Source organism: Chelonia mydas, chromosome 6 (genome assembly GCF_015237465.2).
Source record: "Chelonia mydas isolate rCheMyd1 chromosome 6, rCheMyd1.pri.v2, whole genome shotgun sequence".
NCBI lineage: Eukaryota > Metazoa > Chordata > Testudines > Cheloniidae > Chelonia > Chelonia mydas.
Genome location: NC_051246.2, coordinates 90,800,604 through 90,823,617, shown reverse-complemented (window position 1 = coordinate 90,823,617; position 23,014 = coordinate 90,800,604). Strand labels below are relative to the sequence as shown.

Here is a 23,014-nt window from a genome sequence, read left to right as displayed (position 1 = left end):
TATGTAAACATTCATTCAGGTTATAAATTCAGATAGTCTGTTGTTCACCCCGAGAAAAGCTTTCAATCACACACAATGAATCAGGCTGAGAAATGTCAAGTAAACAGAAATGTATTAGAATGGCAAACAAAAACCATTCAATATTATAAACAATGGCTCTAATTTAATGTACCAAACAATGCCCTCACCAGTCTTGACTGGTTAATAAACGTAGAAGCAATTTGCAATGTAATCACTCAGCAGAGCAACAGGGAGCACAGAAGACGCTTTTAGAATTTCACTTTCTTCAAAGTGTGCAGAACAGCAATTTCAAATAATTCACCATCAACTAAGACATTTTTCAGATAATCTAGCACCTTCTCTTTCCATACAAGTCTTAACATAAGCCTTTGGTTTGGAAACCCTGAAAGAACAAAAATGATCTATTCAACTTGCTCATTAGCAAATCTGTAACACTGTCCATCAGTGGTGAGACAAATGATATTGTACATAAAGCCCCTACCCTATTGTTCTCAAAGTGGACAATTATTTAATCTATCTTTTACATCAGGTGAAGCCCATTTCTTGGCCAGACTGAGGAATCCTTTAGCTCTAGATCTGAAAGTCTTCATTACTTCTTTTAAGTGAAATTAAATTTTGTGAGGGGAATGAACATGCATTGATGTGGAGTCAAATAGACAACCTGACCTATTGTGACCACAGTGACTTTCTGGGCTCCCATTGAGAGGGCTTCCCACATTCACAATTTTCCATTACTTGGTTTAATTTCAAACTCAGCAATAAAGGAACTTTTTTCACACTCCACATTACTACCTGGAGTATTTCAGTACTCCAGAATTAAATTCAAACCCACAGGTAGCAACTGAAATTTAAAACAGCTGAGAAACTAACAATCCAGAAAACACTTCAAAGAACAGCTGCCCTCCAAGATGACAGAGAAGATGTAAAATTACTGTAGGCCAACAAGAGCCAAGACCTAAAAAAATAAGCTGGCTACAAAGAGGAGAGCAGGTGGCTCCTGGAGTCCCCAGGTAAGACATGCACTCAAACAGAGGCATGATGCCTCTTCCAGATGACGGCGATTTTGAACATTCTGTCAACACGTGAAGACAGACCACATTTAAAAGGTAAAACAAACACCAAGAGAAAGGCCCATGCTGTATGGCCCACCAAACTCACTGGGTTTATAGTGAAAGTTTATTGTTCTGCTTCCTAGTACAATAAGCTACAAGGTACGTACAGTATAAAACGAGAATGGCCACAAAGCAAAGGTGATACAGACATTCTGTTACAATACAGTGGAGGAAACATTCTCTGCCTAATTTTTCCACCCTACCCCACGCATAGCAGCTAAAACTACTGACCCTCCCTCCCCTCCAAAAAATATTAAAATGAAAACTCTCGCTTAGGTGCAGCGGAATTGTATGTCTTTTGGGGACACTGGTTATCACGTGCCAATATTTCAAGGAACTTTCAGAAACTAAAACAAAAAGAAACAAAAATAATCTGTGAAGATGGTAGTGACATGATCCATGCAGGATGCTCATGCCACGCTGGGTTCAGTTCTCCTCAAAGTAAATGGCCTGTAAAGAAAAGAAAAGTCTGTTACACTGAGAAATGTATCACTAAAAATGGTCAGAATTCAAATACAATAATGTAGAATCTGGAATTGGAATAACTAGGTATCCAGCTGACATATATTCCGGTTGTCCTTATAATGAACACTTACACTCTTATTACTGACAATGCTTAGAGATTTTGAAGGCTGATACCCCTTTTCCTTCAATCTTGAGATGCTACACACAGGAGATTACAGACCAATGAACGTGTAAAACTGACAAATCCACCTACCATTCAAGGCCCCAGACAAGAATATCTGGAGGGAGAACCCTAGCAATGTGTGTGCTTTAATCTCATCCTCAACTCTTAAAAAACAGTGAGACTAAATTTGTATAATGGTGGAACACTTACCTTAAAGATACAAAAATTCCATATAATAATTGTCTCAGATATATTTGGTGCGGTTGAGGGCTCTCTCAGCAAGATGACCACTTTCATCTGTGATCTTCTCCCAATCCGTTTGTCCAACCACAAAACCAATGGCCCTCTTCCTGTCTGCATCCTTCTTTTCTTCTAGGTCTGCCCACCTCACCTATGAAGAACACAATGTCAGTAGGACAGCCCTTCAAGAATAAACACTGGAACACTAGTAGGCCTTTCCCACACAGGCTAGTGTACAAAGAAAATTCTTAACCTGCACTCAACCATTTTGGTTCTGAAATTGAAGACCCAAATCATTCTCTCAAAGGAAGCAATGGATGTTCCACCAATTACATCATTTAAAAGGGAATGTCCTGAATATATCACAGGGTAGAGAAAAATCTTGCACTGGCTGGGGAATGGACTAGATGATTAAGTCTTTTCCATTTTAACACTAATAATTCGGTGACTCAGAGCATACGAATAGTGGCTGCATTTATTCTAAGGCTTAGAAGAAGAGTATGGCTGGATGACTACTGCTCACAGGAACCAAGAGGAAGACCACTGGAAAGTATTCTTCTGCGTGGAAGGATTGATGGCAACCGGAGGAAAGCCACAGAACAGAACAGTGCTTCTGTAAGGAAGGATTACATAGGCTTACTTCTTAGTGTTCACCACCGTAGTGTGCACGAATCAGTATTCTCCTGGTCCCAAATGAAATGGTACAGAGAACACGATACCACAATGTTGAGCTACAATTTTTTCATAACTATAATCTTTCTCTGCATCTACCTTGTAAGCTTAATTACATACTGGAGTCATTTAAAACTAGACTGGACAAAGTACAGGAAGATATACTATAGGGAACAATCCTGCACTGACTGAAGGAGAGTCACAATCAATAGTTCTTTTCTATCTTTGCCTTCTATGACACATTTCTGGATGAACCTTTTCACTACCTCAGCCACTGTGCTAAGTTGCTCATTCATGCATTTATGTCCCATCCCACCTTGAGAACTGCCACTTTCTCCTCTATGGCTTCTTAAAGTCACTCACAATCTTCATCTCGGATCTGTTCAGACCGCTGCAGTCACCTTCTCACCCACACATAAGTGCATATATGGAATGAGGGGTTGGGGTGTGGGGAAAGAGGGCATAAAAGCAACTAATGGGAAGGTTGTAACCAGAACACAAGGTAGGAAGAGTGATGACAAGGCTAGAGAAGCAGTATCTGCAGGCAACTCATGGAGTGTCTACACAGAAACTAGACACCTGTAGCTAGCCCATGCCAGCTGACTTAAGCTTGCAGGGCTCAGGCTGCGGGGCTGTTTCACTGCTGTGTAGACTTCCAGGCTTGGGCTGGATCCCAGGTTCTAGAACCCTGCAAGATGAGAGGGTCCCAGAGCTCCTGAGCCCAGAAGTCTACACAGCAATGAAATAGCACCGTAGCCTGAGCCCCACAAGCCCATGTCAGCTGGCACAGGCCAGCCTTGGGTTTTTCTTTGCTGTGCAGACATACCCTCAAGAACAAATCTCTTCCCCATCCTGCCCTCCACTCCTGATTTCTGCTGACTCCTTGGCCCCCAATGCCCACCCCTCACTTACTAGCCCAGTTCCCCAAACTACTTAGTTCAATGTCCTCATTCTGCTAACCCAATGTACAACGAAATAACTTTTACATTTATTTCTATTACCACTAATTTTGTATAAATGTTTATACTTATAAAAATAAAAGGTTAATAAATGTAAAGAGTATTTCCCTGCTTAGTGATGTAGGAGCCCTGGTGGGGATGGAACCAGGGAGAGCTGCTACCCAACCTTGCTCCACCCCTCAACTCCAATTCACCTCTGAAAATCTCTTACTGTTTGTAAGCAAGTGGTCCACTGGAACAAAGCTGTCTGTTAAACCATAAGACATTCATCAGAAGAAACCTCGGGTCCTCTTCTCCAGACTTATTTTTCCCTCTAGCCACCCCGCACAAACTCACACTGAGTATCACTCTCCTGCTAAACCCCTTCCTGGTCTACAACCTCCAAGTAACTACCCCACTGTTGTCCTCCCCAATCACCTTCATAGCCTCCTGCCCAAAACTCCATAATACCCCCACTCCTCCCAGATCCACTGGCCAAACCTAACCACCTCATCCATCTACCTACACTTTTAAAAAAATCAAAGACGCTCTCCACAAAAATTAGCTTAGACTAAAGGTTGCTCAATTGCATTTTCTATGACCATGATCATTAAAAATTAAGGATATCACTAGAAAGGTCAGTGTTAACATCCATATAACCTCAATTTACATCTTATCACCCAAACACAATTACAAACTCTTCAGCTCCATGACAAACTTTCAGTTTTAACATACAACTAACCACTATTTACACAACCAATTCCTCCCATTCCCTCTGAAATGCACAACCTGCACTTCAACCTCAAATTTTTCCATGCACAATTAGTATAGACACTATGATTACACACATCTATAGGGAATAATATAGCTTAATCCTGCTGAGATTAGAGTTTGGGTTATTGAATGTATGTTGGAATTAAAAGGGAGTTCGTTGTGGAGCTGAGAACTCAGACTATATTCTATTGATGCTTAGGGGAGTAAGACACAAGTTGGTTGACTATAGCTGTAAATGACTTCACTGTCAGTTTCCTTGATTTTAATGACTATCTTCACAGGAAATGTAATTAAGCAACCTTAACTCTAAGAGACCTAATTTTATGGTAGATTATTATTTTAAGTGATGCTCATGCAAATTTATACATTCTTGTGTCTACATGCATTTTTACTTTCTATTCATAGAAGTATTTCAAGCAGCAGCACACATTCAGGGATGATAAAGGATCAATTTTTATTTATACAGAAGCTATTTTTCCAAAGAAAATCACTCAAACTGAACCTGCCCTGAATTTAAGAACACATGCTGTTTCCTTCACTACCCTTGTTACAAAGCCTACCATAAAAATCGATTAACTGTAACAGAACATAAGTCACATACATAAAACCCATTTTATTTTCCTCTTCTCTCATATACAACACACAGTACAAACTTCCTAGCCTCTTTTCTGCATTATATACTATACCTTTTGTGCCCCCCACAAAACATATACCATACACAGAATACCCATCTCCATGGCTTCTCTAGAAAGTCTGCTTCTTTATTTAGAACGTTTCCTTAAGAATGGTGTATCTTTTTCCTAATTCTCAAAATCTGAGACATATGCTGTTAATCTTTACTATCTTCAATGGCTCACTTTATCATATCAAATCTGTATGTGTTTGGAAGACCATGTTCTTAAGAACAGTCTGCCATGGCTATCTAATGGGACAATGAAATGAAACAATGATTTCACACTGGTCCTATATGCAGGCAAACTGAATGAATGGTGCAGACTATGTTCTACAGAGAGAATGCTGAATGAGTCCTTTAGAGATATTAAGCACTAATGAAGTTTATTACCCTCTTCTTGCCAGGTTCAGAAGCACGTGTATCATAGTCATCTGGAAGCTGAAGATAATCCTCCATCCTACTGGCAATTGCTTCCCAATCACGTTTCCTCTTTGTGCCTGTCCGCAAGCCATCCAGCTTGTCTGAGAACAAACACAGAGCCTCAGCGTTAAAGGAGAAAATTTGTGTAAAAGGCACACAAACAAGATGAGAGAGGGAACACTTTCAAAAGAATGAGTCTGTATTTCACAGCAGCAGAACTTGCACATCCAGATTGTGTTGATGAGTGGAATGATCTCTAGTTTGTTTCAACTCTAAAGACTCACCCCCATTTCCAATTTTTATTTATCTTTCATATTAATTTTGTCAGTAACACTCAGTATAGCCGTTTGTATGAGGGAGGAAAACGTATCTTCCTGGAAGTTCACATCATTCAGAGTCCATGCTCAGCAGGCATAACACTGCTGCTGGAAGCTGTTGGTGGAATGGCAGTCCCATCTATTCTGCAGTTTAACACAATATTAATGCCACACATTTTCTTCCAAGTGTTGGGTTTAATACTGTGTCAAACATGGTATAACATGCAATATCAGGAACTTGGGGTCCATCAAACTGTTAAACCTACTAAGGACTGTATAGTAAGCAGTTTTTGAAGAACTGCTTCTACTAAACACAAAATCCTGGGACTGCAGAAAGACTCAGAATCTATTATTCATGGTGTGAGAGGTCTCACACACATGAATGCTCAAAAAGTAAGTTTGTCCAAAGGTCATTTTTTTCTTCTGTTGCTTACTGAACCAGAGTGACCAGCCTGAGAGATGAGGTGAAACAAGATGACATTTATCGAGTTATATGAACTTCCTGTTTTTGGCCACTTATTCAAGGCAGATTGCTAGTGGTAATGAGACCAAGTACATAAAAGAGACCAAGTACATAAGGTTAAGGACTAATAGGTGTGAAGATATGAAACTGGCTTTACAGAGCTAAAAATAATTCCACTACCTTTTTTTCCCATTGGTGTTTACTCACTGGTTCATAATGTCATGTAGTAAGTTCGTTGCCCCTATATTTTAAACAATTTCTATAATCACTGCCACATTAAAGTATATGTAGAGTGACTTTTTACAGTTATTTGGTGTTCTCTTTAAACCATTGCCAGTGATGACAGACACACTAGCTCAGAAGTCACTGATGTTATTAAATTAGCCAACAGGAGATCTCTGAAACTAATCAAATACAAAGCAACCTATTTGCTGGGCAGCAGAAAAGGACAGTCTAAAAATGTGCATCCAAAGAATTTCAGTACATAGATGAATTTTGTTTTATTTAAAATAGCGAAGAGCAGAGTAGTACTGGAGGTCATGCGAGACAAAAAAAAAACAAATGGTGACTTGTGCATACTTCAGTAAAACTTCACACGACAAACCAATAAAGTAATCCCTCCCTCATTCAATGCTAGAATTTTCAAGAATCCATTATGCCCCATTTAATTGGGACAGATTCAAATCTTTCATCTGTTCAAGCAAAGCATTTTTGAATTCCCTCCCCAAAGACACTACAGTTAAAAATCAACACAGAATAGCTGTATCTGCTTTCCTGAAGTGCTAATAGTTACATAGAATAAAAGAAGAAACAATGCAAAGTCAAATATGCAAATTTGTGACTACGGCTCCATAGAGAGATGCCATCTCCTTTCACGAGAGAAACTCTAGGCATGGGAAATTCCTTTGTATTGCTCCAGCAGTAAAGGTACTTCCAAGCCCATCTAGTATTATTCACAAATTACTCAACACAGACCACTGCTATTATAAGGGTCTCCAGAATAAACAGCATTGAAAAGGAGAGCAGCACACACATTTAAACTGCGACAAATGGAGAAGTCGAGGAACTCTGTGACAAGGCAGTCATATCAACACTTTCCCACTGCGAATCAGAAGTTTCTGATGCTAAGTGCAAGTAGCAAGCACATCTGATCACCAGCATGAAAGAGTTAATTCTCCCACTTCACCTGTGTATAACAAAAGTCGCAAATCAGTACCTGAAAGTTTTGCAACACTCAAATGTAAAAAGGTGAGTTAAGGACTGCACCGTCAGTTTGAATAATCCTCCTTTTAAGGACTCCGTTTATCTCAGTATAGAGTATGTTTTTAAATTTAATCTCCTTTTGTGTCTGAAGTTGGCTGCCCTTCCAGGGAGATCCGCTTCCATCTATGCCATGGTACTTCAAGGTATGTCCAGAGGTGCCCCCAGAGCAGACACTCCTTGAAGCATTCTCAAAGTCCTATTGCACTGATCCTTGGCAGATCAACTCAGAAGGGCTTGTTGTATGAGACAAGGTTTCACTTTGTAATATAGATCCCGCGATGGTAGTTATGGAAAGAAATGGTTATTTAGCACCCAATTTTCAAACTTTAATCATTCTACCATTTAAAGTTTTACAAATAGCAAAATGGCAGGATCCTTAAAATCTGTGAAACTTCTTAAAAACTCACCTTAATTATTCTAATTATAAAAGCACATGAAATTAGCCAATAACTTTTTGTTTCTCAATACTAGCCACCCCTCCAAAAAAAGTTATAATTTTCATATTTTTTATGCAACAACTCATAGTGGCCTGAGTGAAATGTTATTTGCATCCTAGAATAAAGTTTTACAGTGCAGATAATACTTCAGATATTGTGAAGGTAGTTTTCCCATCTGTGAGGTCTGAACATTGCACTATTAAACCATACTTTTAAATAATATACTCAAAGAGGCAATTATACCTCAATCAAGACAACAAGCATTAGCCGATTTCTGTAAGCTGTAAATGGAAGAACTTGCTGCACAAATACAGAAGGGCACATTGATATAGCAGTAGTTACATTTTAAACAGAAATGTGGCTGTGGTTGTATCCAGAACATGTATGGAAAATGGGCAGCAGTATGCAGGGGCACAGTATTCAGAAGAGGAATGTACCATCCCTGCCAGAATAAATATTAACCAAAGCAAGAACTCTGAGGCAAGGAGATTTTCATGTGCTTGGTGACTGTCACAAGCATGTTCAGCCAAAAGCTCAACATTTCAGACATTCTCCATGACACACTGTAGCCAGTAAAATTCTGTTGTACTTTACCTGTAACAATATTTATAAATAAAAATAGAAAACACAACAGAATTTGTAGCTGCCAAGTGATTTGGGTGAACCAATCCATCAAACAAATGTATTTGGCTTAAGATTCTGCCTTTCAGCCCTTTCACCTCTGTAAAAGTCTGTCTACTGTATGTAAACATGCTGAAGAGGCCAGTATCTCGCAGGAAACAATCCAAATCTGGAATAACAAATCTATATTACAGCTTTACACACCATCTAGTATACAGTTCTAATCAGTGACTGCTGAAATAGACTATTAGGAATAACTATGGCTCACTAAGCATTACCCTGGAAATCCTAGGATGCACCAGATATCACCACTTTTAAGTCCCAAAACGCAAGGTTTCTTAACCACAGTTTTGGCTGACAACGCCTGAATTTATAGAGCAACCTTCTATGAAACAGCATCCATAACAATGGGATTTAGGGCTCTTTGTAGCAATATGATACTTGTTTTTAGTAAATTTTGTTTTTTCTATAGCTTTTTGTAGAATTTAGACTTATTGGGGAAGGGGCTATTTATATCTCAACAGGGATAGATTCAGTCTGTTTCCAGGGTGAGACCTCTTTAGCAACAGGACATGGTGACTGTGGAATACAGTTGTCCTGTTAGCTGAGTTCCTAATGAGAGCTAGTTACAAGAAATGTGTGCAGCTGATGTCAAGATCAGTGGCTAACAGAGTCATTTTGTTAGGAGTTTAACCCTGCAGTTTATTTTACATTTATTTGTACATATTTGGGTTAAGTGGAGATGATCCTATATTACTTTTATAATTTGGATTTATTACCTGGAAAGCGTATTATAAAAACAATTATTTTGCGTCTATTTTTTATTAGTGAGATTTAACAATGTGGGGAGGGGGAGACTTTAAAAACTCTATTAGTTTCTGCTCCATACTCAGTTTTGCTGGGGATGCTACACACAAAGAATGATATATATTTAAAACAGTTCAATTGTTCTATGTATCATACATATTTTGGGCTTCAGTATTTGATATTTGTAAAATGTGTGTAATTGAGGGATTTTTTTGGGAAGTGTTTAAAAATATTAGTTGTGTGTAATGGGACACTTCCATTCCTCTTATGCACATTTAATGAAAAACAACAGTTATTTGGAATATAACACAATAACCAACAGCTTTGAATTTTTTAACCACACAGAGTATTTTATGCTATGATTTCCAAAACAACATTTCTTAAAAATTATCATGGCAAGCCCTAAGAAATAAGCTTAACAACAGACCAGGGTTGTGAACTCTACAGCAAGAATGCACACAGCCCTTGGAATGAGTTTCTTCTTTAATTGCTTAGCTGTTTGATAGACCTCAGATACCGAGAAAAGCCGTGCTGAAGGTATCAAGAAGTCTAGATGTTCCATCAGGATTTCAATGGCTCATCAAGAGAACGTGGCAGCAGAAAAGATGCTGCAGCAAAGCAGTCAAACAGCAGGCGATAAAAGGCCATTTATGTAAACAGGGTCTTCTGGTGCCATTTCTATGATGCCGTTAGGATTTGAAAACAAGAATACAGAGGCATGTATCACATACTCAGACTCACTGTCCTGAGGGTTAGGCAGTTATATGTAGTGAACTTGCTTTTTGAAATTTACACTACACATCCCCATTCAGATATCTATTATTTTATCATAAAGGTGACTGAAAGTGATCCTTTTACCCAGGTTGGTTCAAAGATCCTGTTTTAGTACCATTCCTGAAATAAACATTGTTGCTCAAAAGTTGCATATTAATGGAAATTCCTTTGCATGCACACATGCTCCACCACTTGGCCTTGTGCCTGCATTTCTCTTGCTGATTTTGATGGAAATATCAGTTATAACAGATAACATCTAGCAGCACAGCAATGTTAATGAGATTGGCAGTGGAGTTAAAATCATCTCCTTCTTTTCCAGAAAGGTCCATTCTGAATCCCCTGAAAAGTGTCCCACAATTCTCAAGGAATTTCATTTGAACAGCTGACAGTAATTTTTATATCTAGGTCTTTGAAAGGAAGTGATTATGACTAGATCATTCAGAACCAGGTTCAGAGTATGGAGCTTGTGCTATCTGGTCACATGACAGTTTTGGAAGGCTCTCCAGTACTATTCCCTACGAAATATTTCTCTTAAGGAAAAACAGTCTCTCCTTGATTATTAAATTAACCATGTTCTCCTGTTGGCTCAAAAAAAGTACACGTAAAACAGAAGCAGGATATGGTATAGTATTTATGTTTGTAACCCCTTTGTGATGACTTAGTAAAACCGAATGAAAATGCAAGCAGTAGGGTACACCAGCCTTTCCTTCAGCCAGCACAACACCTATGTTGCAAGACGGACACTTTTTCAATTGAAAATTTAGACTTAAAAAAAAAATGTATGCAGCACAAATACGAACGTGGTGTATTGTGAACGGATTCAGTTGCCTATTTACAATACAGAGGAAGAATGAAATGTTGCATTTTTTTTCTTTTTAAACAAACTACTTCCCTTGAACAGGTGGATGAGCATCAGTATGGAAATGTGTACTCTATGTCAAAGTGTATAAAACAGCTCTGGCTAGGAACATTAGACTATCTCTACCTTTACTATCGCAGAAGAGAGAACCTACATTTTACATGGAAGAGAAATGTCTTGTAGATTCACACACACATCTATGAGATCAATACAAGCCATTTGGTCTTTGGCAAGAAAAACTGCACAAATAAGCAAATTAAAGTTCTGCACATACCATCAGATACCAACTATAGAAAACAGGGAAAAAAAATACCCACCTAGCTTTGCCTCAGAAGTGTCCATCTCCCATTTGCTTTTCGGAATGTAACCCTAAATCATACACAGAGAGAAGCTCGAAGGATTAGAGACACACACACACGCATATCACTTTTGAACTGGAAAAAGCATTATAATGGGAGTTTAAAACATTTTTTTTTTGGTAAAGTGCAATTCACAGTTAGCAACTAAGGGAAACCAGGTTACTAGACACTTCAGAACTTCTATATCCACTTTATATTCAGTGCTTTTAGTGGCTCTTTTGTATTGTTACAAGAGTGCTGCTTCTGCAAACACAGAACAAATTTAACAGATAGTAATAGTACTGAAACTGCGTGCAAAGTTACAACATTATATTGCCCAAAGTGGCATAGGTTTTGTAACATAAATTATCAGGTGTTGAGAATATTCAATGCACTACAAATACAACTGCAAAAAAAATGACATTAGCCATATGCTCTTAAGAATGTATTTCCAGAACAATTCACTACAGCCAGACTTCACTGAATATTCCTATTAAAGGAACAAACAAAATTTAGTATGCAAAGTCAACTTAGTATGGACTCTAACATTAAATGGTAAATCCTTTTTTATAAAAAAGGTTTTACTAGTTTAAATTAGAGTTAGATTTTGTTGAATCATGAGATATAAACATTAAAAAGTTGCTTATTGAAAAACTGCAAATGTATCATAGTTCAAACATTGCTTGTCATACAAATACAACTACTGTATCAACAACAGAAAGAATGCATTTTATATGTAATAAAGTATTCAGCTACTTTATTCCATGTGAATCAAAATTTTAAATTCTGCAAGATCCACTTGATTATTCTTTTATGATATTTCCATTTTACAGTGCTTGCTCAGTGAGGATTTAGTTATACTATTTGTCCATGATCTCTCATATACTCCAGTTTCAGCTGCTTAAATTGTTATACTATTTAATGATTCTATGTAGTCATATTAAAAAAATAACATATTGAAACATATTGTATGAGAAACTTGTTATAAGTATTATTCTCTCTAGAGAGGGGTAAACATCCCTATAAACAGGTTTCAGCAAGAGATTAGCCCCAATCCTTAGATCAATTTTATTACACTAACTCCATTTCTACTCTCTTTATAGGGTCTCTCTATAGATACTAGGGTATACTGGCACCATACAGGCTAACTACTAGATTAGAGTATATTATTCTAGAGAGAGATGCTGCTGTTGCATACATTGTATTTACATACACCACAGCATGACTCTTTCGAAGTTCTTATACAATTCTAACTTTTATTCAGTTGTAGTTTCAGCATTTTAAGAATGATTTTTAGTTTACTATAGATTATGTATTTTAATTTGCAAGTAGTTTTTTAAATCAAGTATGTATTTAGTAGGAACTAAGTCATCTGTGTTGTACTATTAACTATAATGAACTTGTATATTTACATCAAAATTTTTAGTAAGTTGTGCATTAAAACCTGTTCAAAAGCTCATCTACTACTAGAACACTGCATTTTATGGAACACTGTGCTATTTGCACTAGTTTTACCAATATGCTGACAACAACACTGAATTTAAAATGTCAATACTTCATACCATCAAGCACAGAAAAGAAAGGTTTTTTTAACAATACAAAGAATCCAGTAGAGTTGATATATCAACATATGAGTGACTATGATGGTAGGGTGACCAGGTAGCAAGTGTGAAAAATCGGGACGGGGGTGGGGGGTAATAGGCACCTATATAAGACAAAGCCCCAAATATCAGGACTGTCCCAATAAAATCGGGACAGCTGGTCACCCTATATGATGATGTGAATTAAATGCCCTGTGTACTGTGTGCTGAATCTGTACTGTATCCTCCTTCTTCAGTTAGTATAAGACAAGATTCAGATGTCACCTTTTGGTGCAAGACAGTCTCTCAGGGACATTTGCCAGCTGGTAGGTGCTTCTGACCCCTCCTTCTCCGAGGGCAAAATGGAAGTGTAACAAAATGAATGCAAGAACTCCCACCAACTGCTCTCAAAAAGACAACAGATGTCAAAGACAGTGCACTGTTCCACCTTTCTGTATCAGTCTGGCATGCCTCTCTCTGACATTGGCCACATCAGAGAGTAGCAGAGATGAACTGTAGTAGATAACTCTTTGCTGGTTTTTCTCTTGCGTTTCTGAATGGAAACCATATTTATATGTGGACTGTTTTTAATTAATAATTTACTCAATTTTCAGCCCCCCGCTTTCTCCTTGATTTATGCTACTCAAATCTGTGGTTATATGTATTGCATAATAGAAACACACACACACACACACACATATCTATATAGATATATACATTTTTATACAGGGTGCGCTAGAAAACTAAAGACACTACTATCTGTTTTAGGTATGGCCCATTTCCAGGCAGTCGGAAGTTAATAGCCACGTTCCTATAAACAGTGAAGTGTCTTTAGTTGGAACTCCTGATCACACTTTATTCAGACTTATTCTCTGTCAAAGGATAACTTAATAAAGAGAATAAATGAGTCATATCAATAGAAAAAATGTTTATTAATCTCTACTCTGCCTGCGGAGAGTTTTTTTTAAACTTTTATATTTCCTTTCTCTTCTAGAATCTATCAGCGCTGACCCCATTCCTAAGGAATGGTGAACTTTCATCAGGAAAAAGGTCTCAGTGTCTCTCAGAATCATTGTTACCTTTTTTTTAATTGCAATTTAGCTCTTTGGTTGTAGGAGCCAGGATTTGGCATGAACAATTCATCAAGCACTGAGTTGATACAACTCCAAGAAGTTACATTTATTTAATAAGCCATCATGGCCTTTTAAATATTTAGCAAATAAAACGAAGCATAAAGCCCACTCTCCAGGTTTCAGTTATCTGAATGATATCCCACCTCAAGACTGAGTAATCAGCTATTATTAGCAACCAAACAGAGTGCACTTTGGGAAAGACGACATGCTTCTTCCCAAACCTTTCTAAGAGATAAGTACAGCATTAAGTGGTGTCAGACGCTACTTTAGTCAAGAAGAGTTTGTAAGATAAGTGCAAGTTTAAGTAAGCTAAGCTTAAATAAACTCTGTTCCCACCACAGGGTTTCTGCATGTCTTTGTACTTACACAGGGTATTCCATATGTAACAGTACATGTGCTTTCCCCTTCTCCACCTGAGAAGTTTCAAACTTGAATAGTCTACAAAAAGCAGGCTCCAGAGGTTGTAGCTTGTAGATGTGTGCCTGGAGCATGGTACCATGCTCGGTTGAGAATACTATTCCTATTCATAGTAAATATAGTTATAGATTTTTTAAAATCAATTAAGAAAAACAGACCAAGATTTAGTACTAAAATCCTCTCAGACATGCATAAGAAACCAATCACAAACAATGTATGTATTAGCATTACACTCCTGGGAGTTGCAGAGATTTGGGATTTATAACAGTTAGACTCCATTTTAGTTATTTTAATAAAATACACTTTGTTTGAGATGGGTGAGGTATCTCCTACCAGTTCGCTTTCTTCTTCCTCTGCTGTATCTTTCTTGGATTCTTCTTTCTGATCTTCAATATTAGCATCAAAATCCTCCATCTCCACCTAGTCCAAAACACACACAGAGAATTATGCTGCATTGCTTGACTTCTGAGTATTACTTGCTTATCCAAAGGGTGCAGAGTAGACCCCAAACTCCAACAAAGAGAGAACAGAATGAGAGGATTTATTCAGACAAATATATTGGTGCAACATATTGAGACAGACTCCATTTTCTTCCCTACATAAACAGTTTCATTTCAGGTTCTATTCTTGCCACAGAAAAGAATGGGGAATTTGGTGAGGGGAAGTCACGACCTTCTCCACCACAGATATCCTTTTGTGTTACTGGAGCCTGTAATAGTAAGATATTCTCTCATTTTACACACACACAAACTGTACACAAATTCATGTCAAAAACCTGAAGTCTCTAAAAGGATCCCAAACTTGCTACTTATATACCACAGGGAAATGCCCCCTCTACCTGACAACATGTCTCTACTCAGTCTTTACTTTGGAGTACTTTAGATACCAGAGTGACAGATACCTTGAAAAAAACAGAGGAATATTATCACATACAGGAATAATTTATGCACATATTCAACTTTGCCCATATAACTGATTACTTTTTGGGACCCATCTCTTTGCTGACGTTCACATATGCATCAAGGAATACAAAACCTTCTCAATGGGTCTGCAGCTCCTCATGCCATTAATGGAAGTTGGATGCCCACAATAGAGTAGAATAAATCCCAAATCTATGCTCATACTCTCTCTTCCTGAGAGCTCAGGCTTTTGTTCCTCTTTTTGAGATTACTAGTTTCAAGAGCATTAGTATTTGTAGACTGGAAAATGAATTGTTGATCTCATGGTTTGTAAGGAACCTTGAGTTGTCAACTTGAAAAGAATAAATTCTGTTTTCCTACTTTCTCAGCTCAGGCGTTTCTAAGCCCGCTATGAAAGCTGCTCTGACATCAGCATACAGCTGTGCTGCACTCAAAATGTACGTGATTTGTGCACCAATGTAGTCCCAGATCTCTTGACTTACTAAAATATCTGACTAACAAGATTACAGAAATACAGAAAGCTAAAATGCCAAGAATGCATGTCAAAGTAAATTCCCCTTGGTACACAGAGAGCAACATGCTTTTCTCAAAGCACTCCTCTTCAGACACATAGTATGGATCCAGATATTTGTTTTCTGTGACAGAGTCTCTGGACTTCCCAAAACAAGGACTTGGAGGAATCACTGGAATTTTGCGAAGCCCCCAACATTTTTCAAACTTATGACCCCACTCATTAAATAAGTTACACAGCTGCAACAATCCTGCAGGAATGCTGAGTTTCTTCAGAGAAGGTAAAGATACTCTTTAACTGATAGTCAACAGTCAGTGGAGGACAAAATAGCTTCCACTCTTCGCTTAAGAAGTGTGAGCACGGTCTCCACAAATGCAGCAGTAAAATCCCTCAAGTTGTTCCTGTGCCTGGGTGAGTCTTAACCATATTTGGTTTGTACAGTGCTAAATAGACTATTGGTATTTAATTAATAACCAAACTTCTCTTCCGCAATTTACATTTTCAATGTTAACATAAATGCATACATTGTCCACTTCATTCAAATAAAGTGACACTCACCTCTTCAATAGCAGCATCCTGCAACAAAGAACGAATGTCCAAGCGCATCATGTGACGTGGTGCAGTCTCCCAGTGATCAGACATCTAACAAGAGATATACAAAATAAAGCACTTCCTACAACACACCACATTGAAAAAGTGGGTCTTTGATCAGGAGTGATCAGATCTTTCTTGAGTACAGTTACATTGCAGCTATCCTACTGAAATAATCACAGGGGATATGGGCCCATCTTCAACACAGTGAGGGATATATTTGTTCTAAAACAATACGAGATTTCACCAACATCAATGGACCTGAAAGCCCAAAGAAATCTAACTTGAATAACCCCTGTGACTCCACTTCTATATACAGTTACCCTATTGATCTCCTTTAGCTTGCGTCCATGGATATTCCTCTTGGAACAAGTCTGGTTATCTGCACTCATCTCAGCTAAATACACCTAGAAAGAGAAAATTAGTATTAGACACCATAAACTCATCAGGAAACTAATATGTTACTATCTAAAGCAGTTTTCCCATACAGTGAATGTACGTCTGAGCTGCACGTGCAGAAGATGTATACACTGATACATGAGTGAGCATTTAATACTAAACACCAGCAGGACTGACTGGGGGTTCCATTTGGTTTCCTTTTCCTGAAAGAGGGCTCATTGTTTTAGAGGTACTAGTGAGTGTGAATGACTCCTGACATTACCTCAAAGCCCTTGGTTTTCGCTGCACTCCAGAACTGCTCAAAATGGCGCACCCTGTCATTGATGGCATCCAGGATAATGAAAGGGAAGAAGCCATCATCCAAGGTCTTTTTGAAAGTTTTAAACATACTGGTGCGGTAGGTCTCTTCCATATCAGCTTCATACTCATACTCCATCACCTGGGTCCAGGACAAAAGGCAGGTCAAGAGAAAGCAGGAGTTCTAAAACAGCTGGAGTTCGAATCCTGATATCACAACCACTGAGCATAAGGGCAGCAGAACCAAACTTCCCTCTGTAAGTACCTTTCTAAAGAACTTGCCCACAGATTATCTCTAATTTGGCCACACATAGAAATGCCTTGTTCAAAAGAACACCACTGCATCGAAACAGCAGGTTCCAGCCCTAATTGTAATTACATTGTTATGTGCCTCCTTTAAAAATACACTTTCCTTCCTTTCTCAAGCAGAGATATAAATCAACAGAGCCACAAATGGAGTATACCTTCTTTTTCACTTTTTTTCCTGTATCTGGGTCTCTCTCCTCTTTCTCCACTTCGGTGATGAAATAGTCATCCAGGCTGAGAACTCTGGGTGCCGGTCCTCCACACTCCACCTCTTTGTCCTGGGAAGGAAATAACCAAGGAACACAATTTTCATTCTATAATGTGGGCCCTCAGTATGCCCAGAGCACACCCCAGCAACCTGATCCACATTCAGTAAGAGAAAGAAAAGAACATTTTACTATCTGTTGCAACTGAACACCTTTCTTTTTATTTCAGTCATCCCAGCTGCCTTTCCCTCTAGTTCTGGGAGGGGATACCCAATCATTTGAAGAACTAGAATCTAAAGCAATTAGAGTCTGAGTTTCCAGATCCAAGATTGCTTCTTCCAAGGGACTGACCTAATATGATCTCCCCGTGTTAACTGAACAAATAGAAGGAAAGGAGAGAAGAAGTGTGCACGTAGAGGCACATTCCTAGAGATATGCTGATGTTTTACAGTTAAGAGTCTGGCAACATATAGGAAAGTAGCTATTTATCTGCTTACCCGGATGAGTTTTGCTACATGTGTCTTTCCACTGCCAGGCAATCCTCTCATTATGATGACAATCTGATATAAAGACAGCATAAGAGAATGACGACTTTTTGGGCTGCATTCAACAGAATCCCTGAGTATCGGATGTGACCTATCTACCAACCAACATGCTCCGGCTCACAATCTTGCATACCCATTGGATACAGAATCAAAAAAGAGAGCCAGCACTATGGCATGTTCCTTAACTGTTTTTATTGTGCCCAGTAAGAACCATAACCTCAGCAGACACCTGCTGAAGATCTGGCCCTATAATGTAAGATTGAATAGAATTTGTTAAAATAAAGTTAGTAGTATGAGCCTACCTTAGCTATACAATCCTTTGCCAATGTATGTACACCCCTCCCTACAGCATATGGCCGACCCATCCCTCCCACGTACCACAGTCGAACACTGATCTCAGAAAGAATTCTGAAACTCATAAATATTGTCAATTAATAGGAATCCTATTCTTGCACTCCCAAATCCAAGAGGTTTAAATCTCAGATGTATTCCACCTGATTATGTTGTGTTATTCTATTTGTATCATCAGCAAAGCCTTCTTGGAGCTCCCCCAAAGTGAACCTTCATAGCTTTTTTCCCAAACCATTTCCTGCAGTCTTTACTTGGTCTATGAGAACACCAAAATTAAAAAGTTACATTTTAGATGTTCAATCTGCTCCCAGTTTTGGGGTTCACAAATTATTCAGTGGCGTTAGATGGGGCAGGGATTTGCTTCAGAAACATGCATACTGCAAATGGGAAATGTATCAGAATACAGGCCCCTTAACATTGTTTGTTGCCTTCAGAATGGATAGCAGCTCCATGCTACTCACCCTTTCTGGCCTGCTGTCCCGTCCTGGTGGCTTCAAAATATCATCCACATTCTTAGACTCTGGTTTCCTCTCTACCCGGGGAGCAGGGGGTGGCTGGCGGGGTACTGATGGAGCAGAAATAGGCATCCTCTCCTCAGAGTAATTTCTCCGATCACCTACAAATTTCAGTAATTGCACACAAGTATTTTCTCAGCTCACTAAAATCAGAAATCTAAATCAGAAATCTCAGTTCACAGGATTCTAACAAACCCCAGTGATTTCTGAGACTGTGTGCTTTAGCCACAATTTAAGATCTGATTGGTAGAGGAGAAGACAGTCAGTCCCATTTAGCCAATGCCATAAAAACAGAAAATCTGTACTGACAGAAATATGACCATATTTCCAAAAGGCAGAATGGTCTAGTCAAAGAACAACAAGACTGGAATACAAGATTTTAGTTCAAGTCTCAGCTTTACCAGTGACTTCCTCTGTGGCCTTTGGAAAGTCGCTTAACCTCTTTGTAAACTAAAATGGGGATAATAATGAACTACATTCCCAGGGAGTTCTGAGGCTGAATGAATGTTTATAAATAGCTTTGAATATGTAAATCCCCTATATAAATGCTAAGCATCTTTATTCAGTCCATATATACAAGGAAAATGGACTGGTCTTTGTAATGTCCGTGATTAATTCACAATTCTGCAAAGCAGGAAAAAGAAGTCAGATCCAACTCGGAATACCATGGGAAATTCTTTTATTGGAATCCATACTACATAAGGGTGTGATGAAGTTCTAAAACCTCCCAGGTGGTTCTGATAGTTTTGTTCTGACTCACTTCCACTCAGGTGCTCAGAGACCACTGTGCTGAGTTTATTATAAGTCCAAGATGGACAGTTTATCATTCTTATTACATGATATTGATCTGTGGGATTCTTGCTTTTGAGAGGTGTGGACTCTCATAACTCCCTCCCTCTGACTTCTGAAAACTGAAATCAAATCAACTCAGCCCATGGAGTCACGATTACTGCATATGATCACACAGGGTCTTGAAATAGTGTTGCACTTTTAGTGTCAGATGTCACTTTATAGATGTCAATACCAAGTGAGCCACAACTGCAGTCCTAAGCAGTTCTGATCACAGACATTTGTATAACTGGTGGGCAAAATATCTCACTGCTACTTTCTAGATGTCATAACCAGTGAGAGACAGAAGATCACAAGAACAAGACAGACACTGCCCTGATAAATGCCACTAACATTTATATTCATAATGAAGTAATACAATACATCTTCTTGTGATCCTGCCTTCCTGGTTTCATTTTCCCAACACTGTAGTATTACTTTGGGGCTAAGGAACTATACCTCCAAATATGGAAGGTCCATGATCATAGGTCGGGCGATCAGGCTTTCGTTCGTATGATGGTCTTTCAAAGCCCCCTCGCCTTGAGGAAGGATGGTCTTTCTTGTCACGGTAAGACTGAGTCCTTGACGGTCCAGTTGGAGGTGCCCTGCCAGAAGAGAAAGCATTTTGTATAGCTCTAAGATTTCGACTACAGAGCGCAGCTCTGAATTCCCAATCAGTATACAAACATATGTCCTTCAAAAGAAACTGACAGTCTGACAGCACCTAATACAGCATCAATCATGTGGATACAACCATGATCCAGCTTGTCCTGTGCTGCATACCTGTCCTCTCGAAGATGGCGTTCTTTCTCAAACCTCTCTCGATCATAGTCTCCTGAGCCTCGGTCTCTGTGCAGTTCCCGCTCCCTTTTAAAATCTCGGTAATCTGTGTTTGCATTGCCTTGACGCTCAAAGTAAGACTCACGATCCCTCTCTCTGTTGTAACGATCCCGCTGGCCTGGATGTTCTGAAAAAAAGAAACCCCCAAAATTTGAACTGTAAAAATATAAGCCAATCCTTAAAAAAACTCCAAGGGAACAGGAAAAGCATAGGAATAATGTTATAGTTATGGGCTTCTAAAAGAAGAAAGCCGCACACAATCTCTAGCATGGAACAAAAGTTTAGTGTTCTCAGCTGTCCACATGATGCTTGCCTACCTTTCTCAAAGGATATCAGAATTAGCCAAGCAGAGCCTACCTTTTGGAAATGGTTGTCTCTCAGGCAAAGGTTCTGGACGCAGAGTTATTCTCTCCCCATAGGGAATTTGTTCAACTTTACTGGTAGTTATATCTGGTAAAGAAATTTGACAAGAAAATAAGTAAGGATATTGTCCCAAATTGCATCCCTCATCTATCTCCTCCCCTCTCTAAAAGCAATGACATAGTGGCATTCAAAGTGATCAGAGGGTAACTAGGCCTAAGTATATATTAGTGACCTGCTGTATAAAGAACGTTTGTGCTACATTAATGTTAACTGAATACCACTTAGAGCAACAAACAACTCACATAAGAAAAAACTAATTTAATTTAATTTTTAGGTGACAAATCTGAGGAACTGTCCCAGACCGAGGTGTCATTAGAGGGGGTTTTGGAACAGATTGATAAATTAAACAGTAATAAGTCACCAGGACCAGATGGTATTCACCCAAGAGCTTTGAAGGAATTCAAATGAAAAATTGTAGAATTACTAACTATGGTTTGTAACCTATCATTTAAATCAGCTTCTGTACCAAATGACTGGAGGATAAATAATGTGATGCCAATTTTTAAAAAGCATTCCAGAGGTGATCCCAGCAATTACACAGGCCAGTAAGCCTCACTTCAGTACCAGCAAACTGGTTGAAACTATAGTAAAGAACAGAATTGTCAGACACATAGATTAAGATAATCTGTTGTGGAATAGTCAACATGATTTTTGTAAAGGGAAATCATGCCTCACCAATCTACTAGAATTCTTTGAGGGGGTCAACAGACATATGGACAAGGGTGGTCCAGTGGATATAGTGTACTTAGATTTTCAGAAAGCCTTTCACAAGGTCCCTCACCAAAGGCTCTTAAGTAAGCTGTCATGGGATAAGAGAGAAGGTCCTCTCATGGACCAGTAACTGGTTAAAAGATAGGAAACAAAGGGTAGGAATAAATGGTCAGTTTTCAGAATAGAGAGAAGTAAATAGTCGTGTCCCCTAGGGTTCTGTACTGGGACCAGTACTATTAAACATATTCATAAATGATCTGGAAAAAAGGGTAAACAATGAGGTGGCAAAATTTAAAGATGATACAAAACTACTCAAGGTAGTTAAGTCTAAAGCAGACTGTGAAGAGTCACAAAGAGATCTCACAAAACGGGGTGACTGGGCAACAAAATGGCAGATGAAATTCAATGTTGATAAATGCAAAATAATGCACAATGGAAAACATAATCCCAACTATACATATAAAATGATGGGGTCTAAATTAGCTGTTACCACTTAAGAAAGAGATCTTGGCAACATTGTGGATAGTTCTCTGAAAACATCCACTCAATGTGCAGCGACAGTCAAAAAGGCTAACAGAATGTTGGGAATCATTAGGAAAGGGATAGATAATAAGACAGAAAATATCACATTACTGTTATATAAATTGATGGTAGGCCCACATCTTGAATACTGCATGCAGTTGTGGTTGCCGCATCTCAAAAAAGATACACTGGAATTGGAAAAGGTTCAGAAAAGGGCAACAAAAATGATTAGGGGTATGGAACAACTTCTGTATGAGGAGAGATTAATAAGATTGAGACTTTTCAGCTTGGAAAAGAGATGACTAAGGGGGGATATGATAGAGGTCTATAAAATCATGACTGGTGTGGAGAAAGTAAATAAGGAAGTGTTATTTACTCCTTCTCATAAGACAAGAACTAGGGGTCACTCAATGAAATTAATAGGCAGGTTTAAAACAAACAAAAGGAAGTATATCTTCACACAACACACAGTCAACCTGTGGAACTCTTTGCCAGAGGATGTTGTGAAGGCCAAGACTATAACAAGATTAAAAAAAAAAACTAGATAAATCCATGAAGGATA

At 38.6% G+C, this 23,014-nt stretch overlaps 1 protein-coding gene across 3 annotated transcripts in view; it reads right to left on the bottom strand.

Annotated features, from left to right (window-relative positions):
• Positions 1-1,179: 1,179 nt before the first annotated feature.
• The window catches only part of YLPM1 (YLP motif containing 1), a 59,798-nt gene continuing 37,963 nt past the window's right edge, over positions 1,180-23,014 (bottom strand). The window contains exons 8-21 of one of the 3 annotated variants that reach the window (XM_037900694.2): positions 21,154-21,246; positions 20,740-20,923; positions 20,416-20,561; positions 19,075-19,229; positions 18,215-18,277; positions 17,670-17,789; positions 17,171-17,347; positions 16,833-16,916; positions 16,477-16,560; positions 14,821-14,907; positions 11,337-11,388; positions 5,449-5,579; positions 1,972-2,152; positions 1,180-1,583 (exon numbers count right to left, since the gene is read on the bottom strand). In XM_037900694.2, coding sequence (XP_037756622.1) covers positions 2,006-2,152; positions 5,449-5,579; positions 11,337-11,388; positions 14,821-14,907; positions 16,477-16,560; positions 16,833-16,916; positions 17,171-17,347; positions 17,670-17,789; positions 18,215-18,277; positions 19,075-19,229; positions 20,416-20,561; positions 20,740-20,923; positions 21,154-21,246 — 1,523 coding nt within the window. In that variant the 3' untranslated portion in view covers positions 1,180-1,583; positions 1,972-2,005. Of the gene's footprint in view, positions 1,584-1,971; positions 2,153-5,448; positions 7,445-11,336; positions 11,389-14,820; positions 14,908-16,476; positions 16,561-16,832; positions 16,917-17,170; positions 17,348-17,669; positions 17,790-18,214; positions 18,278-19,074; positions 19,230-20,415; positions 20,562-20,739; positions 20,924-21,153; positions 21,247-23,014 lie in introns of those variants that run through there. The other 2 variants (XR_006291428.1, XM_043548151.1) reach the window with 2 other exon arrangements.